General features: G+C 42.6%; 1 protein-coding gene across 4 annotated transcripts in view; it reads left to right on the top strand.

Annotated features, from left to right (window-relative positions):
* The window catches only part of FRMD4A (FERM domain containing 4A), a 367,626-nt gene that overhangs the window by 86,926 nt on the left and 259,173 nt on the right, over nt 1–21,527 (top strand). The window contains exon 1 of one of the 4 annotated variants that reach the window (XM_027722478.2): nt 381–887. The exons of the other annotated variants lie outside the window; for them this stretch is intronic. Within the exon in view, the coding sequence (XP_027578279.1) occupies nt 855–887 (33 nt within the window). The 5' untranslated portion in view covers nt 381–854. Of the gene's footprint in view, nt 1–380; nt 888–21,527 lie in introns of those variants that run through there. 4 annotated transcript variants of the gene reach the window in all.

The raw sequence follows: 21,527 nt of genomic DNA on the forward strand, positions 1-21,527 counted from the left end.
CAACATCACTCCATGATGGAAAACAAAATGCGGGAAGCAGGAGCAATTAGGGAATTTTCCACAAAGGCATGCTCTGATCTGAATTAAAATGCTAACAGAAATGCATTCACAGAGTATCTTTTGCTGACCAACTTTTCAGGACTATATTCCTTTTGTTTAGCCCTCTTTTCTTTCTTTCTTTCTTTCTTTCTCTCCCTGAGTTCCCGGCTGACAATTGACAGGAACTCCCTTTCAGCGTGGGTTTGGTCACTCACTGACAGCAAACGCGCCCAGCAGAAAATACTCCAACTGTTGGCGTTTTGCGAGCGGGGAAAGCCTCCTGGGCTGAAGCTTGGAATCAGGATTACACCCTTTTAAGTCAGTCCCAGGGAATCCACAATCTCTCACGATGACGAAGTTTTCTTGGTGCTTCCCTCGCTAGCACAGAGAGTGGAGGAGCATCAGCCCCGCACGGGGACGTTACCAGATTAAACCCAGCGGCACAATAGGCAGGGCAAAAATCCCACACCTTCCCATCGCTGCCGCCGACCGGGTCCCCGCAGCTGGGCTGGGATCGCCTGTCCTGTGCTGAATGCATTACGTAAGGCAGGGATCGTTTGTCAGCCGCGATGGTACAAACATAGCTGCGGGCAGATTATGCACAGAGAGGGAGAGAGGAGGGAGAGGGAGGAAGGTCTCTCCAGGAACGGTGCTCCACGCGACTGAGGATTGCAAGTTGGCAGCTCGGCAGCTGGCTGAGCTCCCGTGAAAGGTGTCGCTGGCGGTCCCTGACATGCTCTTGTTCGTGTGGGATGCTTGAGACAGGAACGAGATACTAAGTTGGGGACAAGGATTGGCATGAGGATTGGATCAAAATGGAAGGGCTTCTGTCTCCGATGAGAACGAAGGTAGGAAAAGATGCTAATGTCTTTTGAAGCTGAATTTACCAGAGGAGGGGAAAGGGAGTTGCAGGGCTAGCTCTGTGAATAGGGGGCTTGCCGGGCTTTTGTGTCTTTTCTTTTCTCTCTCTTTTTTTTTCTTTCTTCTTTTTCAAAACTATGCTCATGAATGTAACTCGGCAGAGGAGCGACAGCAGTCACCTCCAAGAGGGGAGTAACACATCATTCTTCTTTGACAGAGATGACCTTTGTAAATGAGTTTGCCTTTTGGAGTAGACAGCCATATTTTTGTTTGAATTTCCAGTTGGAGGCTCTCATTGTGTCTGTGTGTCTGTGCGTGCTCCCAGGGGAGCCGGTTGGGGAAAGCGTACCTGAGGCACAGGGAGAGGATGCTGCTGGTGGGCTACCCCAGTACGGTGTTTTCAGCAGTAAGGGATGCATGGACAAGCAAAGTGGGTGATTTTGTGCCCAAACACACTGCCAGGGTGGGAGACCTCTTGGTGTGGACCCAGACTAGGAGGCTGTAAAAAAGAGCGAGTGTGCAAAGCTAAGGAATTGCTGCACTTGTCTGATACCTTCTCACACTCCCAACTCTCTTTAAAGGTTTGACATTAATCCTCATTATTCAGAAACTTGAATTTCACCAGGGAAAAGCCAGACACAGATACAGTGATGGTTTAGTTTGTAAAATTTCCTTCCATGCTATTATTTCTGTGTGGTCCTGGGGGATAGACTGAATCCTGATTGTATTTTATTTAGTCACTGCCTCCATCCCGTGTGGTAACTGCCTTGGGTAAATCCTTCTGATTTCAATCCATCAGCGCACACAATCCACCCCTCTTGTATCTCAAGATGGGAAGAACTGGGATTCAAAGACAATTCTTGCTATCAACAAGGTATCTTTCATATGTCTTAAAGGCAAACAGTTTTGAAGGTGCAATCTGACCAGGGTTGTTTTATAAAAATGCCAAACTTGAAAAAATTCTAAGAAATTGTCTGGTCCAGCCACTGTGCTGAGGCAGATCAACTAGTCCGATCTCCTCAGTTACCTCCCTGCCATCCACCACCTTAAATTACAGGCTCTTCAATGATTGAAAGTATTTTCAATATTAAAAGCAAGAAAAGTGATTTAAATGAATATAATTTGCCAGCAAATGGCTTCACTGCAATTCTCCAGGGGAGTAATTTTTTTATCCACTTTAATTCGGTTCTTTTTTGTCTTGCCCTGTAAGTTGGGAATTTGAAAAAGGACCTGCCAACTTCATATAGCTCTCCATTACAAAGAACAATGCTATGGGCAGTTTATAGAATGAAAGATTTATAAGGGATTATAGACCCAGCCATTCATCTCTCTCATTACTGAAGAATACATACACTAATGTTAGGGCTTTTTAAGGCATTTCTCAGTATTATTTTTTTTAAAAATCGGATAATGAAAAAAAAAGAATTCCTAACAGCTGCCCAACAGATCTCATTTCCATTTTTAGAAAACGTAACTTTCATCACTTTAGTTGATGTTTCCATTCTGCTCCTTTAACCAGGCTTGAAATGACTGCTGGAGGCAGTGTCTCCCAGGGCTGGTGTGCTACCAGACTGACGTGTGGATTACAGTCAGGCGTGTGTACTATCAGCACCTGCAGCATGTGTGCAGCTATAAAAATGACAGAGTAGAGTAAGGGAAGTGGTCCAGGACTGGCCATTCTGTTTGTTCATCTGATCTGCTTGGTAGCTGCGACCGGAACATAAATCCTAATAACCCCATTCATAAAATATAATCTCAATTACCACTATCAGGTTATTTATTGATCCTGTAGAAGAAACTGCTTGGGAATATAGACATGATCCTTTGGATCACGGTCTGCTCTAACAGCAGAGAAAGGGAGAGATTCTGACTTCCTCTGTGTATGGGAAAAGCTTCTCAAGCCAAAGCAATGCAATTTTAAACCATCTACTGCAATGATGTAAAACGGGATTCTCTTGAAGATCCAGATCCTGATGTCCGTGTTACGTTGCTGTTAATCTGGAGTAGTTCCCTGGCAGCGGAAGGAGATATTCAAATAGAATCTGTGAAATAAAGGTCAGCATTTAGCCCTTACATCTTTACCTTTCAGAGAAATAACAATGCATAGATCACTTGAATAGACTTGAAAAGTAATCTCATTTCCAAGATGCTTCGTAGCTGGCAGCGACTCCCTGCTCCCTGCCAGAAAATCAAGTGTAAAATCTATTAACTCTCCAAATACAACCTTAATATGTGATGGCTACAAAAAAAGTCTCTTAACACCAACGAGGCTGCCGATGTGCTGAGATCCCTGCCTGTCACACTCCCTAATATTGCCTCATTTTTTCCCCTCTCTTCCCCCGTCTGTCTGATCCCATCTGTTGTCACTTCTTTTACACTCAGTCTGCGACTGTTGGAGGCTAGTTAGAAGTTATTTTGTCCTTTGGTTTGTACACTGACATGAAGGACAGTGGGTTAATGGTCATTTCTGGCAGTGCTGCCTGGAGTGAGCCTGGAACATCTGGGAGCTACAAGACTTTAACCCGTGTAAAAACATCTCTTATGTTACAGTGAAATTCAAATAAAGGCTCAGTTTTACCTTTAGTGTCCCAAGCAGCTCTATTCGGTCTGCTCAAAACCAGATAAAAAATTAAAACCAAACAATTTTCTTTGTTTCCAAGGGTAAGTAGGAGGAAGGGCTGGTTCTGCAGGCACTTCTCACAGTCTGTCACCAGTAGGTGAAGACAACATATATCTGCCTCTCATAGCCAAACATGCAAAGGTCTCTGAAATGAAGATGAGGTCTAAATCCCTGCAGGTAGGCTTGGGTGAATCTCCCAGTAGCAACTGAAAATATGATTGCTGTCGGATCTTTGATCCTTATTGTTCACAGAGGTTCTCACTCCACATCAGAGCTGACAGAGGGACAGGTGGGCACATCTTGACTTCCAAAACCCAATTTATGGTGCTGGAGCTGAGACACTGGACACTGCATGCAGGACAGAGCCATGGACACATGTCCTTGCCTCTCCAATGAGCTCCATGGCAGGGTTTGCCAGCAGAGGGCTGGGAATATACCCTAACCAAGAACATATTTCATATGGGACTTGTTTCTCATTCCACAAGGTAATGAACCATTTGGTTACTGCCATGCTGGGTGATCGTAGAGTGGAAAGAGAAGCTGTTCAAAATATTTAGTAAATTGAGTATCAAACCTCCACTGCAGCAAGTTATGGGTGATTAACACATTTCTGCTTTTGTATAACTAGGGTGCACAAATGCAGCATTTCAAGGGAAAGGAGAGGAATACATGGTAAAACAGGCTGGTATACCAAAATTGAAGTAGATAAGTAGAAAGCGTTGAAGGGGAAATTCACTGCATTTTTTGTGTTGATGGTCAAATTTCATATGACTAGAAGTGATGGTGGGTTGTAAATATTTGGTGGGTTAAAGAAGATACTTATAAATATTAGCAGAATCAGTTAAATTCTGTAGCCTAGCATGTCTGAACCCCCTTTTTAAGAGCAAATGAATGTACACAATAGCAATGTCCCCATGCCACCTTAAGAGACTGTGAAGTCGATTGAGTACCACGAAGTGAAAAGAATGAAGAAATGCATAAATATTGCACTGCTTTTGTTAGCCTCCATTTTAATTTGTTTTATAATCCTCAGCACATGCACAGTTCGCCTTAACCCTCAGTGCATCGCCTTCAGCAAATTACACTGGCATAAGAATTTCAGTAATTTCGGTTTCTCTGCTGCTGACACTTGCCAGTGCATGCTACTGAATCTGCAATGAGCACCTGGCTCGAACCACAGCAGAACTGGCTACTGCTCTCTTTTCCTTTCAGAAGCCTGTGTTTGGCGCTTTTTTGTTTATCAAAGCACTGCTTCCCTTTCAGAGCGGCTGAAAGAACTTTTTTCAATGAACTTTTCGTCTGTTCAGAAACACACAGAGGGTAAATGGAGATTAATTACCGTCAAATTTACTAAGCTTTGCGTCCAAAGATAATGAATTTTGAGTGTTCCTGTGTACAGCGAATTCAGCAAGGGAACTCAGTAAATAATGTGCGTAATATTTAGATAGCGCTATTTAAACGTTAATGGGCCTGTTCTCTCTTATTGAATCTTATTAACTTTATCTGTTTATTGTAGATTTTGGGGATTAGCAAACTCCCATGGTGTTACTGTTTGTTTGTTAAACCCTGTTGGCGCTGCTTTCAAAGCCACTTAGTTTTTGACCACTAGATCTCTCACAAAAAAATGGTTAAATTGTCCTTGTGCCTTACTTAGGGTAATTCAAAGTGGCAGAGAAACTTTGGGAGGTACCATATTCCCTGTGAGTCCTAAATAGGAGAAGCCTGTGACAGCTGGCTTTTGAGATCGTCATAGGAGGAAATCAGGAGGGAAATCTACCCTAGAGAAAAGGAAGTCTGGAATCTGGGTTACCCCTATGGTTGAGATTGCTGTAATCTTTCACCCTCTTGGATGGTAACTGAAAAGCAGTTTACATAATCAGATTTTTTTTGTCATAGCGTGCGACTGCACCTAGAAAAACATTTGAACAGATTCTTAACTTTAATCTCACAAGCCGTCCAGCAGAAGTTCAAGTAAGGATCCTGCACTGTATGACAGCTACACATCTTAAAATCACCTTACTGCACTCTTGTACAAGCCAAGAAGCAGAGTAAGTCCTTTGCCTATGTTGTGAAACCATTCCTGTTGTTTTTAAGAATGGCAAAAGACTAAGGGGTAAAAAGTGCTCCCATCCCTCCAACAGCATGCACATTCCTCCTATGGAGTTGCAGATCCCTGTTTTGATACAGCTGTGTATTTCAATCCCATTTTGAATATCCCATCAAGATAGAAAATGCTGGTGCTAATGACATGTAGACGCTGGTATTTCCAAAACCATTTATTTTGGGGGATTCAGACCTCCCAGGTGGAGTAACCTCTCTTGGGCAGTAAGCACCCAAACCTTTCACCTTCCTGAGAAGCTGGGAACCACCCATGAGATGACACAGCCACATGAAGCCTGTAGCATGGATTGGGAAGTGCCAGTGCTTCCTTGGCAGCCCTTCCACAGGGCCCTTGCACAGGCTGAGAAGCAGCTGAAGGGGTATCTCCTTCCCTGCCTTATTATCAGTTTGACACAGAGGTTAATGAGGCCATATGTAATCCTCTGAGCTTGTAGATGGTTAAAAAGAAAGGCAATTCAAGAAATAATGAAGTCCTATGTCTGCTACTGGTAATCATAATTTTATAAATACCTGGGAGAGAGAATGTAGGGGCATAACTCAGAGCAGAATGTGGCTTTGGAATAACTCTACCATAACATTATGCCTCTGGAAAAGCAGAGCCCTTTCTGTTCTGTAACATTTCCCAAACTCATTCAGATTTAAAGACAATATATCACTGAACATAAAACCGAAAGGTTATTTTTCCTCCGCGGCTGTGCTTTGCAGCAGAGCAGTGAGCTCCATGCCTGACTGGGCTCTGCACTTGTGCACAGTTGCAGCTGGGATGGGTTATTTACCGTACAGGGGAAAGCATCCTTGTGTGTCCTGGGCAGGAGCTGGACACTGTGCTGTTAATGAGAATTGCATTGCAGAGCACCAGGAGGTCAAAGTCCAGCACAGGGACTTGTGTGCTTAGTGCTGGCCAAAAACATCACGAGAAGACAACCCCTGTCCCCACGTGCTCCCTGCTGAAGGCTGGAAGGAAATGGGGGCATTTTGCCTCTGTTTTTTAAGGAGGAAGAATTGCAGTGCAGATTCTGGTACCTCACCTATGATTCAATGGCCAAGTGGTGCTGTCCATTCCCAGCACCCTCAGGAGCACAACCGAATCCGGGCTACACTATCCCAGCACGAGGCACCCTTGGGTGCACACCAAGCTGAGTGGGTTCAGCTCTTGCTGAGCACCCCTATGATGACTATCAGACAGACTTTGAGATGGATGAGGGTGATCACAATGCTGGGATTGCTTTGTCTTTAACAAAGAGAATGATCCCCCCTCTGCCATCACCAGCTGAGCATCAGGACCACACCGCTGGGAGGTGCAGTTAACCTTGGCACCCTGTTGTGTTGGAGCTTGTAATGATCACAGCATACCTTGGTGACCAAAGTTCTCATATTGTGTATCAAATGCCACTAGGTCCTTTCAGGAGATGGAAATAGGAACTGCTCCCAAGTGCCCTGCTCACCTCCCACTGTTCAGACACCACGTCCCAACTGAAGCCATCCTTCACCCTGGCCTCAATTCTCCATGTCTTGCCCAACCAGTGCAAACCCAGGCTGTAGCAGAGGTGTCCAGGAACATCTCAGGTCCCCGTAAACCTTCCTGTGGCTGAGGTTGCCTGAAAGTGGCCAAGGACCTTCCCTTGATTTCCATGGGACCTCACAGAAAAGCACACCAGGGGGCTATGTAAAGACCACAGTGGTACCAAAATGGAATTATAATAGCAATCATAGCAATAACAACATACTAATAATAAATAATACTGTTTAAAAAGCAGTAGGACAAGGAATGGAATGGAGGGATCAAAGAAAAGGGATGATGACAGCATTAAAAGCATAAAGCTTGCAAGCTCAGTGTGTAGGTTACAGGCCTTTTTAGGAAGAGCAGAGAAAATACACTGGTGAGCACCTAGTCGTTTCATTAAGCATTTTGCTTAATGGGCAGCTGTTGGCAAGGTAATTGACCACCCTTTTCAAAAGCAGAAGTCAGACAGAGCAGCCCACTCTTTAGCTGTGAATCATGGGTTGTACCCCCTGGGGGAGATCACGAAGTCTTGACTGCTGTAAATATGGGACAGCTGAAAAAGGAGAAAGTTATGAGCAAGATGATTATGAAACAAAAATGTTGATTGTCCAAATGTGCCAGTGTGGTAGTTATCTATGGAGGAAAACAGCTCTCCTGCACGTCTGTCTGATACATTAGGTCATTCTGAAGGCAGTTGTTGGTTGGGACTGAGTGTGCTGTGTTTGGGACTATATGGAATGCAATAAAGCACTTGCCTGATGCATAACTCACATACAGAATGTCTGATCCATGACCAGTGGATACCACTATAGTTCTAAGCACCTTAACATACACTTCAGTAATGATCAAATATTTCTTGTAATATTTTGCTGGACTTAAATAGATGTAGAATAAGTGTGCAGCTGGGCATGTGGGATTTCTTCCTGAGGACACACACCTAATGTACTTTAACTTCCCCTGCATTCCTCTTTTATCTACATTGCAATATAAACCCCACCAAACCTATGAGACCAGAATTCTGACCCCATTTGGTATTCAACCAGCAAGACAAAAAGCCCAGACCCTGCAGGTTGTTCCAGTTCAGAGAAGACTTGAGGAAAAATACAGGTGTGTTTTTGATGTAATTTATAAACATATTACAATGTCAACAAACATACAAAGTCCTGTTTGCCTGACCACAGCAGATATCAAACAAATGACAGAGCAGTTTTCTTGCTAAGGGTGGTTTCTTTCATGCAACATCCATCCAAACCTGTGTTTTTCCTTGGTGTCTTGGTCCTTGGCTTGTTTATCCTATGAGGAAGGGTTTTTCCCCTCCCTAATACAGTCACAGGGTATCATAACACATAGAAGACCAGCTAAGGGAGTCAATCCCTTCTTCTCTTCAAACTCTAAGTCCCCATTTTGGTTTTGGAGGGAAAGCCCTCATTCCTTTTGTGCAGGAGCTCAGCTGTGGTGGTGCTGTGTTGCAGTTTCCCTGCACCCAACGTCTCCCCATGCTCAGAACAGGAAAATCTCCCCTAATGTAGCTGTTCCGAGGCAGAGCCATTTACTTGGGTCACACACGACAAGCTGAACACTGCTATTGAAGGCTGATTTAATAGTAAATACATTATAAATATCATCAATAAAAATGTACCACTCCTTTTTTAACAAAATCTTGTTCATGGGTTTCCCATGCAACAAACATCAGAGGAACAAGAGAGCTCTCATGACCTGTCATGGGGTCCCCTGGGCCATAGCACTGATGAAGCACAGCCCAAAGGAGCAGCCAAAGCCATTCCAGTCCCTCTGAAAACATGCAGATGTCATCGCTCTTCTGCTCATCCACGGCTTGATAGCACAACATTTGCAAAGCTTGACTCTGGTGAGGGAATATTAAAGGTAGAAGCAATCTCCTAGGTAGACAACACTCAAACGACTTGAGGCTTTGAAGACAGGAGGTCAAAAACAATATATCAAGTCAGTTATCAGCCAGTCCTGTCTTCACTTCCTCCCCTCCCTCTGGCTCAGAGCTGCAGAAGCTCAGGCCCTTTGATGTAAACCTGTCAGACACTTTGGTCTCTTCCCTGCTCTACCCTGTCCTATTCTTCCACATACACATTTGTGTGAGATTTTAATTATAGGCATGATCATATTGGTAAGAAAACCCTTCCTTAATTACACGCTCAATTAATTCTAGTAGCTTAGGAGTTGAAATATGAAGTTAGGTGAAATCATTACTGCTTCTTCTAAAGCTGAATGTCTCCATGGCCAGGTTCAGAATAATACTGTAGAAGTTCATTTTCCTTCAGAAAAATGGATTTTATTTAGAAGAGATTAAATTATTTCGGATGGAGGGAATTAGAGTATTATCTGGGGCCACCGAAACTCTTTTCCAAAAAGACTAATTACTTACAGGACTAATCTTTTCAGCAAATATTCCGTGATCAGGCACAAGAATTATATGGCACAAATAAGGCAATATTTAGCTTCATTATGGCTGGCAGCCCCCCTCCCCTTATGTATTGTGTTCTTTAGAGAGAGATCAATTGAGATGGGAGATTAAATGTATCTTCATAACATCAAATGCCTCTCCATGGCACCAGTGCCTCAGTGCTTATCCTCACACCCTTGCTGGTATTTGGGTAGCACGTGTACAGGTACTGATGGGACCTGGATAGGGATGCCTGAGAAATATCCAGGCTGAAGACAGCTCATCTGAGCTTTAAGCAGGATCTGTCCTTATCTCTATTGGATTGGTGACTCCAAATGCGTGGGGTAGGAAGCCTGAGTTGCATCCCCAGGATCCCTGATGACATCCACAGCAGTGTGGAAAAAAAGACACAAGTGGAGGGGAATAATGCCGGAATAAACAGTTTAGGAGAAGGGGAGGATATGGACAGAGCATTAGGACTGGAGTAAGGAGTTTGAGAAGTGGCAACCAGGACTAAACAGATAGGTTCTGGAGAGGACAAGTCAGGGCTAGAGGGGCAAATATGAGGTGAAGTATTTGTGTCCATGACCTGGAAACCCCCTTCAGCCCAGACCCTGTATCCCAGCAGGATGTGGGTGGTAAAATGCACACATGTAAAGCTGCTTTGTGAAGAGGGAACACCATCAAGATGCAAAGTAGGGAAATGCTGGAGCAAGGGACATCCCTGCAGCCCTGTCCCATCTAATTATGCAGTCTTACACTGTGTTTTCACAGGTTTCTTCTTGTCTCCTGCATGAGATGGACAGTGCTGATAATGAGCAGCTATTCCTTATTTTGTATTCTCCTCATTTCTTACCAAATAACCCTAGGTCTTCTTTACTGAATACTGCCCTGAAAACAGAATTATTCGTTTTCTTGTGTATTTTTTCTGAACTGCTAATTGCAACAGTATCAAAGTTCATAAAAACTTGTAATCAGACTCTGGGTTTGTTTCCATTTAACTGATGCAGAACTGAGCCATGAAGGAATGGTTAAGGGTTTCTTTCAATTTTGGGCCATTTCTGGTTTTTCTGTATCCTTAACATCCTACAGCATTGTGCTCCTCACCACTTGCTTCTGGTAGAACCCAGGCTTTCTTCAAGTCATGTGCCAGCAGTGTCACTCACAAACCCAAAAATAAAACTTAGATGTCAGGGATCACTAGTAAAAGTTTGGGATATATGAGTCACTCATCACCAAATATCTTCACCCAAAGGCTGCTTCATCTTCTGCAGTTCTCCTTGTGCACCTTCCTTGTGCACCTTCCATCTGGCACAAATGCCAAGGAGCCCTTTAGAAAGCAGACACCTTCACTGATTCATCCTTAAAGCAGCTCCACCCTACACAAGGAAGAAGGAAACCATGGTTGCAGAGTCTGGGGTGAAGGGAGCATATGATCCTGCAATTAAAAATTGCATCATAAAACATCTACTCATGCCTGGCATTTTCTAACTTTTCACCCTGATATTCACCCAGTGCAGTTTCCATGTGTATAATATCAATGAGCATATGACTACTGTCATCTGGCTGTTTTGTACTGAACCTAATGTTATTCATTCCCTCTAAGAATTCCAGATAAACTCACTGCAGTTAATCATTCCTTCTTGCACCTTTTTGGAGTAACCCAGGCTGACAAAACAGACTACTGTGGGAGTAGGTGTGAGCAGGGCTGAACTGACTGTATGAAAATACCAGGCAGCTCTTGAATGCATGAACAAAAATGCAGCACTGGGGAAAACCATGTGCTGAGGGTGGGGAGGAATTTGTGTCCTCCCATTTACATCTCTCTATATGCCATCTTTACCCTGAATAAATGTCCAGATGAAAGCTGCATCTGATTATTTTCCCTCATTTGACAGGGCAGTAAAGAAAGCTTTATAAAATGGGTGTGACTTTTACGATGTGAGCAACTCATTTTTAGAAATACATGACTGCATATGCCAGTAGTTACCCTAAATCAGTCTTGTGCATTTACTGATGATCTTTGCATTCTTGTTGAGTGTAAATTTTCTATTTAGTAAACACGACATTATTATTAAAGTAGTCTGTCAGGTAGATTGAGAAGAAAACATTAAACAAAAATATTTTTTGGCATTTCTTTAACCTCCAATCAGTTCTTTACAGGTTCTAAATATTTTGGGGGTTTTTTGTTGTTTTTTTTTTTTTTTTGGCTTAGGCCACAGTTTTGTCACATATTTTTGGGTTTGAGGTTTTTTTGAAGATCCTCTTAAGTGGGTGATAACAGTGCCTCAGCAAGTACAAGGGGAAGCATCAGCCAAACATTTCAAACCTCTCCCACAGACATCACAAACCTCTTTTGCTATCTGAGCTGGTTTTTCTCCTAGATAGAGCAAGAAGAAAAGGGGAAGATGGCAGAACAAGCAGGTGACTACATAGCATAGGGTCAAAGTCTTTCCTGGCAAAACTCCTGAAACTCAGTAGAGATGAAGTGTAGTTTCCCATAGATGCAACCAAGTCTCAGGGTTATTGGTGAGAATGACTCATATTGATATCATGGATGCACAGAAAGATAGTAAAGTTGTTGGGGAGGCCATCAAATGCTGGAAGAAACAAATATCAGTGGAGGAAAAAATACAAAAAAACCCCCAAGAAACGATAACGTTTTTCAATCTGGACAGAAAAAGAGGAAGAGCTTCTTGACCTTCTTTTTTTTTTTTTTTTTCCCCTCTGTGAAAAGTATATACACCATTAAATCAGCTTAAGTCATTAATCTTCCCTGGAAGATATCACCCATAATACGAATGGGGAGATGAAATAAGGCTACGTTGTCTATTACGTATGGTTGTAAAAAGAATTAGTGTCAGAGAAGAAAAGACAAAACCCAAAGGGAATGAAATACGGGGCAGAGAGTCAGCAATGCAAACTTGTGTTATACCACCAGCCTTGAAGGAACTGCACCAGTTTGTACTGAGCCGGGAAGGTGGCCACTTCTTTGCCTATGTGACGCTCTAGACGGGGTAGAATAAGGACCAAAAATTAAGAATTCCTTAAAACTTTTCATTTCTATAGATCACCTGGTAAATTCAACAAACAAAACCAAAACCAAACCAAACTGAATCTCAGAAACAAGGAGAGATTCATGCTGATTCACAGAATGATAAATACAGAAATATCTCCGAAGACCTAAAAAAAAGGGTTAAAGACTCTCAGAGGAAAAAATTATTGCTGAGCATTTACATTAATTTGACAGACTTTATCTACTCTTCTGCTCCATAAAACCTAAGTGCAGTACTTAACCTGCAACCCCCAGCGATGTCTGGTGTGTGTTACTTCCCAGCTCCAGCGATGCTGAGACGTGTGCTCTGGAATGCAGAATGAAGGATATGGTGGAGTCTGCGGGCTGAAGGGAAATCATTATTACACAGTAATCAATGCTGTGCATCTTGCATGGCTTCTCAGCTTCTCTGACATCCTACCATAGTTGTCAGAGGTTGGGATTGGTTTTTTTTCTGATTTGAATAAGGTCATACTTTGTTTGTGGCCTGTGATTTGAATCGATTTTCTTCCTTTTATGATGATGACAACACTCCTAAATTAGCCAGTAGTGCTGAAGCCTCAGTATACATCATTTTAGCACCGGGGGACAAATGCACTAATGGTGGGGGTGAATGTCATTCTCTCAGGATCAGTGCAGCTGAAAGTGCAGCATTTTGAATTCATTTATTCTATATATTTTGTGAGTGGCATCAAGTGCTTTCCTCCCTATATGTTGATAAAGAGGATAAACACAGTCCTGCCCATGCCAGACTTGCAAAGGCAAAGACTTTTACCATTCCCAGGCAGTCCTAGAGATGAACCGTCTGGACACAGCTTGGGACGGACCATGAAGCCAAGATCCTTCTGCCAGGCAGTAATGGGACTCACTGAGTCTCTAAGAGCAACACAGGGTAGAAATGTGGCTTAAAATTTTCCTGCCAAAGCTTTTCCAGTTTGCTTGCTTCCAGAATGTCTTGGTCAAAGCATGTCAGCCTCAGACTTTCTCCCAGCATAAGTTAAAGTTGTAGTAGCATCACAGAGCACTCAGCTGATGGATTCCGCAGGGCCATGGGCTCTGTGATTGCCCAAAGAAACTCATCCACAGGCTCCCTGTACCTCAGCAGTTCTCTAGTGGAAAGGAGCTGTCATAGCAAGGTCTTGGCTCTGATCCTTTGGAGATTGTAGGTCCTTTGGTTTGGTACTGATGCCCTGAAGAACATTAATGTCTGTGCTGTTGGTTCCTCTCCAGGAGGGATGAAGACTTTGCTATGCTTTTTGTTGTCAAGGCTTCACAGGGCTTCTAGCTGATGAGCCTTTTGTTGGGACTAGGGGTTTACAAAAACCCTAAAGACTGTGGGTAAGGCCCTGGGGTCCAGGTCCCAGAGGGGGCAGGTCAGAAGGGAAATCGAAGTTTCCAGTCCAACACCATCAGTGCTGTCTCATCATCTTCTTCCAGCAGAGGCTTAAGAATTTTCCACTGCGGCCTCAGAAACCTCTTTGTGTTGGCTCCCTGCCCAGCTCTGAAATCGTCCTCACGAATCCGTACGAATACTGTTGAAATAACACACTCCTGTGGATAACACCCTATAAACTTCTGCTGCGCTCTCCCTCTGCACTCACTGGGAGATGAGGAATGTTAATGCCTCGAGGGCGTCCTCTTAATTGCATGGCCCCCATCCAATGGTAGCATATGTACAAATTAGCTGTGACTGCCAGTGTGCGCAGCGGTGGCGCTGCTCGGGAGGATCCGCGCTGGTGTTAATGCAAATACAGGAGGCAATTCCACAGAGAAGTCAGCCATGGCTTGGTATTAATCCTCAGGCACAAGACATAAGGGTTTTCTGGCTTGACTCTAATGTAAAAGAAACCGTGGTAATAAGAGGGTCCTCCAGCCGGATGATTATGAGAGATTAATTAATACCCAGCACAATTCCATACCTTCTGTAGAAATACAGAGTGTATTCCATATCTTCTGTAGAAATACAGAGTGTATTCCATATCTTCTGTAGAAATACAGGGTGTATTCCATATCTTCTGTAGAAAGGCAGAAGTATTTTGGTGAATGAGCAAGTAAGTGTCAGTGAGGAACAAGTGAGAAGTATTGGATTACATATGTACTATTCTTAATGTGATTGTTCCTAGTCCCCCAAGGCCAAGGATACTTTCTAGATGAATTGAAAAATAATGAAGGGAGCAAAGAAAAAAAACCCAATGGCTGTCTATCTGAAGTGATGCTGCTGCTGTGTATGGCAGGCAGAGCTCTCTTCTTCAAGTGAGCTTGTGGTATCCTCAGAGCAAGCAACTTCCTTCACCAAAACACTCACAGAGCACCAGCCCTCACCTTACCCCAATGCCATATTAAAGTTGATGAAGTCCTAAAGATTGCTTATTCCCCTCTGAAACTGGTATTGTGAGCTGGCCAGGAGGGGTTTTTTTTCTGGGGATTTGTTTAAGGGAACAGGTTGGGCAAGCAATGAGCACTGATACATTCACATTCATCGACATGTGCTGACTAGACCATCCTTCAGGCAAGAAAGCAAACTATTCTCCAGTCTGATACAGTTCTTGTTACTAAAGGTTTGGTGGTGTCATCAGTGCCAGCCTTTTGCCTGCTGGAACAAAACCTTGGGTCACTCCTGTGCTTTATGCAGCTCAGCTTTTTGCAACTCAGAGCTTTGGTGGTAGGGTTTGGAAGCTGGTTAGCAGCTGTATTCACCTCTAATAAGGCAGCTACAGACTCAAAGTGTGCAGTTATTGATGTGGTGACTAGCAAAGTGCTCAGGAGGAAAAAAAACAAGGAAGCTGCCAGGCAACTGCATGAAAATAGAGCCGGATGAAAAGGGAGCCCCGAAAGGTAGATGCTCTGAGAAGGAAGGGGTGGGTGTGAGCTGCTGAGGATTGCTGGGTGCAGAAACGCTTGTAGATGAACCTCGTCTGACATGCTTGTTGCTTCCCTGGCCTTAGGGAAATTAGTTAAATCTATGTTTTTCTCTCCTGCAGTTTTCTAAATTGAGGTTATAATACCTGCCCACCTACACACCTTTCAAAAGAATATTCTGAAGTTCTGTCTGTTTGTAAACTGCTCAGGAAATAGAATATGCCAAACTCTTTCAGTATATAGCAAAATTTATAAAAAAATTAGGCCTGGGAGGCTCTCAGGCTTGGAGACAAAATAGGTACATTTGCACTGTTCACAGTAGGAGTCTGTCCAAACTTATCTCAATACTTCCAACATGGCAGATTTGACCCCCAGGTAACCAGCTCCTCTCCCTGTGCTCAACTAGTGTTACCCTTAAAGAGGTTTTCCTAAAGCCCACTTCATTTATCCCTGAAGAGTAAGCCAGATTGTCCTTCTCTTGTAATTAATCCCTGCCCTATCTTCCACCTTTCCACGACAATGTTTCACAATGCCTCAGGGTTCTCTTTTCTGGACCACAGAAACCTACATGATGTAACCTTTCTTCGCTGGTCATGTTTTCTAAACCATAATCATTCCTATTGCCCTTTTCCAGGAATTGTTCAATAATTTCTTAGAAGTGGGTGGGTAAATGTGGACACAATCTCCAAGTCCTAGAGATGCTTGCTTGATGATCCTGAACTCATCTCTCAGATGAGATCTACCTTTAAAGATAGATAGATAGACAGATAGATTTTTTTTTTTTTCAATATAGCATTTTGCTGTTGATTCATGTGCAGTTTGGGATTCAAAAAAACAACATTTAAAATTATCTTCTGCATGGCACAGAGATTTACCCAGCTGATAAGCTGCTACCTTTTATTGTGTGAAGCCTCTTACATTTTTTCTAATTTGTAACCTTCAATATTTTTCTCTCTGCACGTAGCAACATGCCAATTTTTATTGGTAAAGTGTTGTAAAATTTAACAGAAAATGCTATTATTGCTACAGGTTTACTTTAAGCCTCCTATAAAAATTAATATAATATAAAATAAAAGCCCTGCTGTAAAATGCTTTAAAACCCCATGAGTAAAATATTCATCTCTGTTAGATTTTACGAAGTTTAGAGAGACTACAACAAATCCCTATCAATTTAGGGTTGACTCTATATCTTGTGCAAATTGCCATATCTGCTTTGACTTCACTTTTAGCCATACAATTCACAGCAAGTGAGCCTTTAATCTCCACTGTAAGCCATAAAACTGACTGAGATACTGTACACTTTGGACCAGATGTTCTTAAACCTTGAGAACCTCACGTGTGCAAGGAGGGCCCAGCATAGTGGTGGAAGGAGGTGGCCTCTCTTCATCTCTGAAGTGTGACCTGGATGTCTCTCTTCCAGAACAAGTAATAAAATCTTGGCACAGAAGTGCAGCTAAAACTTCCTCTTTTTGAAGCATGAAATGGCAGAGGTATCTTGCAAGTCCTCAGCGTTGTGAGAAGTTACGTGAGGTACTGATACTTTAGTACTGCCCATCAGATCCAGGTCAAGGTGTAGCCAAAGACCAACCCCAAGTCCCACAACAAACTCTCAGTTGCAGACCTTCCCATTATTCTTCCAGTGACTCGCTCCATCACATCCAACAACAGCAGGAGCCAACATTCACTCTTTGATCCAAGCCCAGACTTCTGCTTGGCTCACAGTAACACACTGCACACTGGGACATATAGTCCTTGCTGGATAATTAAGGGAAAAGATGGACAAGATTTTGTAAAACACCCATAAATTAAGCCCAATTCAATGACTTGGCAGTGGGTTAGTGCAACACTTAATTGAGGAAAATTTGGCCCTCACCATTGCTCCATATGAAGCTACCATGTGCTTTGCATATTGATTATTTACTAATCAGGAAATGTACTTTAACAAGTTTATTCCTGTGTAAACTTCTCAGGCGTGCAGATGCTTAAAGCAGGCTACATTGCTACCAATTGTATTTTTAATTGCTCTGTTTAGAGAGTCTCATTGATCTAATCAGAGCTAAATAAGTCCCATGGTACTTCCCCTAGTAAAGTTTACTGAGGATGTGTTTCTTTCATTTGCTCTAAATGAAACCTTCTGCTGTGCTGTCCATGGTCAAACACAACGCCAGTGAGCAGAGCGGAATGCTCCATGCTTTATATAAATTTGGTTTTTCTGCAGTTCAGAATTCCTGTCACCCAGGCAGTAGGAAAGCAGCTGGGTGACATTATCAGTAATTGCTTAATATTGTCATTGCATTTGCTTACAAGGAAAAAAAGCCACAGACTATCAATCAGCCAACAGAATATTCATAGTCTATGATAACACTAAGTGCTTTTTGAATGTCATGGCAACAGTGACACAAGCAATGTGATCTTGTACTTGATTACTTCCTGCTGCATCCCTGATAGTGTCCATAAAGCTCCATTAATTTTGGTTTGGGGGTGTTTGTTTTTCATCTCCTTTGATTGGGTTTTGGTTTATGGTTTTTTTGTTTGTTTGCTTGCTTTTTAATTTTGATTTGTGGTTGGCTAGTGTGCAAGATAGACAGTACCTTTTCCTGGAGACTCCCAGTGAGCAGGGCCTATTGGGGTATTTGCACTCTTCTGTAGCCTAAATGTGTCCTGTACTGGATCCAGCATTCCTGAGCACATTTTAGGAATTATGTCTGGATTATTTCAGCAGGTAAACTCTGAAACCAGATTTGAGGCTGACTTTTGTGAACAAGACTTAGGATAATCTCATTAAATAATTTGTCAGAAGGGCTCTTCAGACAAGGGGAAATAAATTAATTTGTCTTAAGACACATCTGCACCTGACTCATTCTCTGTCCTAGTGGCCTTTGTTTTTCATTTGTTTATCTCATTCAAGTTTGTGAATCTGTGGATTTTAAAGGCCAGAAAACATTGTGATTCAGTATCCTTCTGCATCAGAAGATTATCTAGTAATTTCTGTATCAAGTCCATAACTTTTGAAAAGCAAATGACATGTATTTTCTGAAAGAGGTGCTTGGAGGTCTGCAGCTGGTTAATATGCCACTATATTCCCCAGTAGGTTGTTGAAGATATTAGTAAACATTCTTAACAACAACAAAAATAACCAACAAAATGAAATAAGGAAAAAGATGACATCCTTATTTGCAGTCTGAATTTGCTCAGCCTCAGCTGTTGCCCCTTAGAGTCCATAATGAATCTTACTGCAGCTTGTAGGACTGAGTCCTGTACGAAATCTCCTCATGCAAGTGCTAATAGGTTGTGAGTTCTTGCTTAACCTTCCCAAGGATAAACTACTTAAGATAAATTGGTTTAATGAAAGTGAAAAGTTCTGCTGAGCACCAGTGCCTGAGCTCATGTCAGACAGCTTCTAGATTGCCCTTTGGCCTCCACTGTGTTTCACCCTAGGATCATTTCTAGTCCCATGAGGACCCAAACTGCAGGGTCACAAATGAGTATGCTCTGACAAGAAGGTACAAAGGGGTGAAGGGACCACCACCTGGAAGCATTTCTGAGCAGCACTTGAACCAATAGCCCAGTTCAGTCATCCACAAATGGTCCCTGACAGTGCAAATTTTGTAGCTTCAATCTGACTTCTGAATGTATCAAAAGAATTTTAACTACTTTGGTAATTTTGTTATAATATCTTGGTTATTTCACTCTTTATTTAAAAACAAAACAAAACAAAAACTAAAAACACAACAGAAGAAACAGGAAATGTAAAGTTCAACCAGAAAAGTAGGGGAAACGAGTAGAAATAAGTAGCCTGCTCTATCCCGAAAGAAGACAATTCTAACTTCAAGTTTTACATTTTCTTTTAATTCCCAGCTCTATTAGATCCTCCATCTGCCTTTTCTTATCTAATCCTCAGGTGCTTGATTTTCTTGATTTTCCTAGTGGAAATAATGGTGATATTGTGGGCATTTGGTCCATCCCCATAAGCGTGGACACCTCAGGGGCAAGTGACCACTCGCATGATGATGCCCAAGGACTCAGCTGCTCCTCTGCCAACAGACTATTTGGTTGTATTATTTATAAAGTGCTTTGATAGGCTCATTTACCAGGAGCTAAGTAATGGCAAGGCCTTTGAGGGCTGGGTGCTTGTCAGGCGCTACTACATTAAGTCTACAAGTGAAAATCAAACTGTCTGGCTTCAAAAGAGGTTTGGTTGGTGTAAATTAACCTGTATTTTAGAAGTTCTGGAGCAGATGTCATACTTTGCCCTGGAGATCTCATTACTGCTCAAATGTCTGAGCAGATTTTGCCATATTAATAAAGCAGAAGGGTCCCCCTCCCCCACAAAACAGAATTAGTGGCTGGTGTCTGCAGTTATTTTTGTCAAAAACCTTTTGAAAGTCTGTGTGCAAAGAGGAGGAGAGAAAGTTCAGAAAAAGCCAGTATCTGTCTTTATTAATTACAGGATGATTAATTATTTAATCTGCCCAGATATCTGTATGCACAACTTAGCTGATTCTCATTTATCAGGTTTTCAGCATCATTAATCAAGGGAAGTTTTAAATGTGAGGGAAGACAGGTTGATTTAAGGTGCTGTGTGGTGATGACCACTCCGGAGCACGCGCTGCCTGGCCCCAGCGCCAGGGCCATCCATCACAGCAAGGGTTGATCCTGCCTCCCGCTGGAGAGTGCCTGGCATTTGGACCACTCCTTGATTCTCTTTGGGCTCCTCCAGGGCTGCTTCTCCAAACCTTGTCATGAAGTTTGAAACCCAACAAATGAAAGAGCAAGCTTGATAGCAGGGAGTGTCTGTAAATGATTTTGACTTGTGGCAGCTGAAGAGAAGTTGCCCCACTTCGGCTGAGACCATCATGGTCCCTCTTCTGGGACCATCTTCTGGGATGGTGCATGTTTCTCAGGACTGCTGAGTGGTGCCTTAACCACACTTAACCATACTCCATCATGGCATGTTAGCTCGGGAAGTGCATGCAAGTGTCCAACATGCACACAGTCACTCACAAGGTAGTTTGTCATGTGCCACTAGGCTGATCATACCTATTCAGCTCCTGAAGTAAGTCCAAGCAGAAGTCATTTCCTACCATTTTTAAACTCCTAGGAAAGACCCAGGGGTTCAGAAGAAAGAATAATAAGCAGGCATGGATAATAAAGTATCCTACTGTAACGGCATATGCTTGGTGAGCGAGGTGTGTGAGGAAGAGGTAGATGGATGTTAATTCCAAGCTGGTTGCAGGCTGTTTTTTCTTTTTTTTTCCTCCTTCCCTTTTTGCTTAAGGCTAGGAAAGTGCCAGTTTGTCAGACTGCAGGTGTCAACTCCTATAATTTTAGAATAGTTCCAGAATTAACCAGATGTTATCGGGATTGTTTTTAGATACTTAGCTCCTGGAGTCTTTATACTGGAAGTCAACTGCCAGATTCCATTTTAAAGCACAATTTAGCTTTGTGATTGCTACAGACAGCTTAACAGTAAAACACAAAGGATTACTACAGGCTTAAAAGTCAGATAACCTATACAAATTTGAATTTTTATTTTTCCTGTACTATTTTTTTCTGATTTATGATGAATATCAAAGACTTAGGAGATGCAGAAATATTCACAAACAATTGAGCCAAGGTACCTGGAGCACCTGCACACTGCTTTTTCATGGCAGAACCTTCTCGTTACTGAGACTGTATATCCTCATCCTGCATAATTGCTTTGCTTGCCATTGTGTGGCTGTACCTGGCATTGACTTTGCCAAAATCTGCAAATCACTCTCATTCAGCCATTTCAAGAGCTAGTTAGAAAAAAAAAAAGTAAAATCAGTGTCCAAATTTGCCTGTGCTGCACTGAAGTTAAATGCCTGCCTTGCATTTATAATTAAACCTCTGTTCAAAAAAATGTAGTTGAGTAGCAAGGAAGTCTTACAGATCTGCTCAGTTATTATTTTAGGATAAAGAAATGTGTGACTAATTAGAGTTGTAATCCTTGTTCCAGCCCTGGGTGGCAGAACATGGACATGCCTACAGCCTAAATACACCTGCTCTGCCATTTCACACACAGATTTCT

The sequence above is a fragment of the Pipra filicauda genome, unplaced genomic scaffold (genome assembly GCF_003945595.2).
Source record: "Pipra filicauda isolate LSUMZ 115617 unplaced genomic scaffold, ASM394559v2 scaffold119_size3216105_pilon, whole genome shotgun sequence".
NCBI classification, from domain to species: domain Eukaryota; kingdom Metazoa; phylum Chordata; class Aves; order Passeriformes; family Pipridae; genus Pipra; species Pipra filicauda.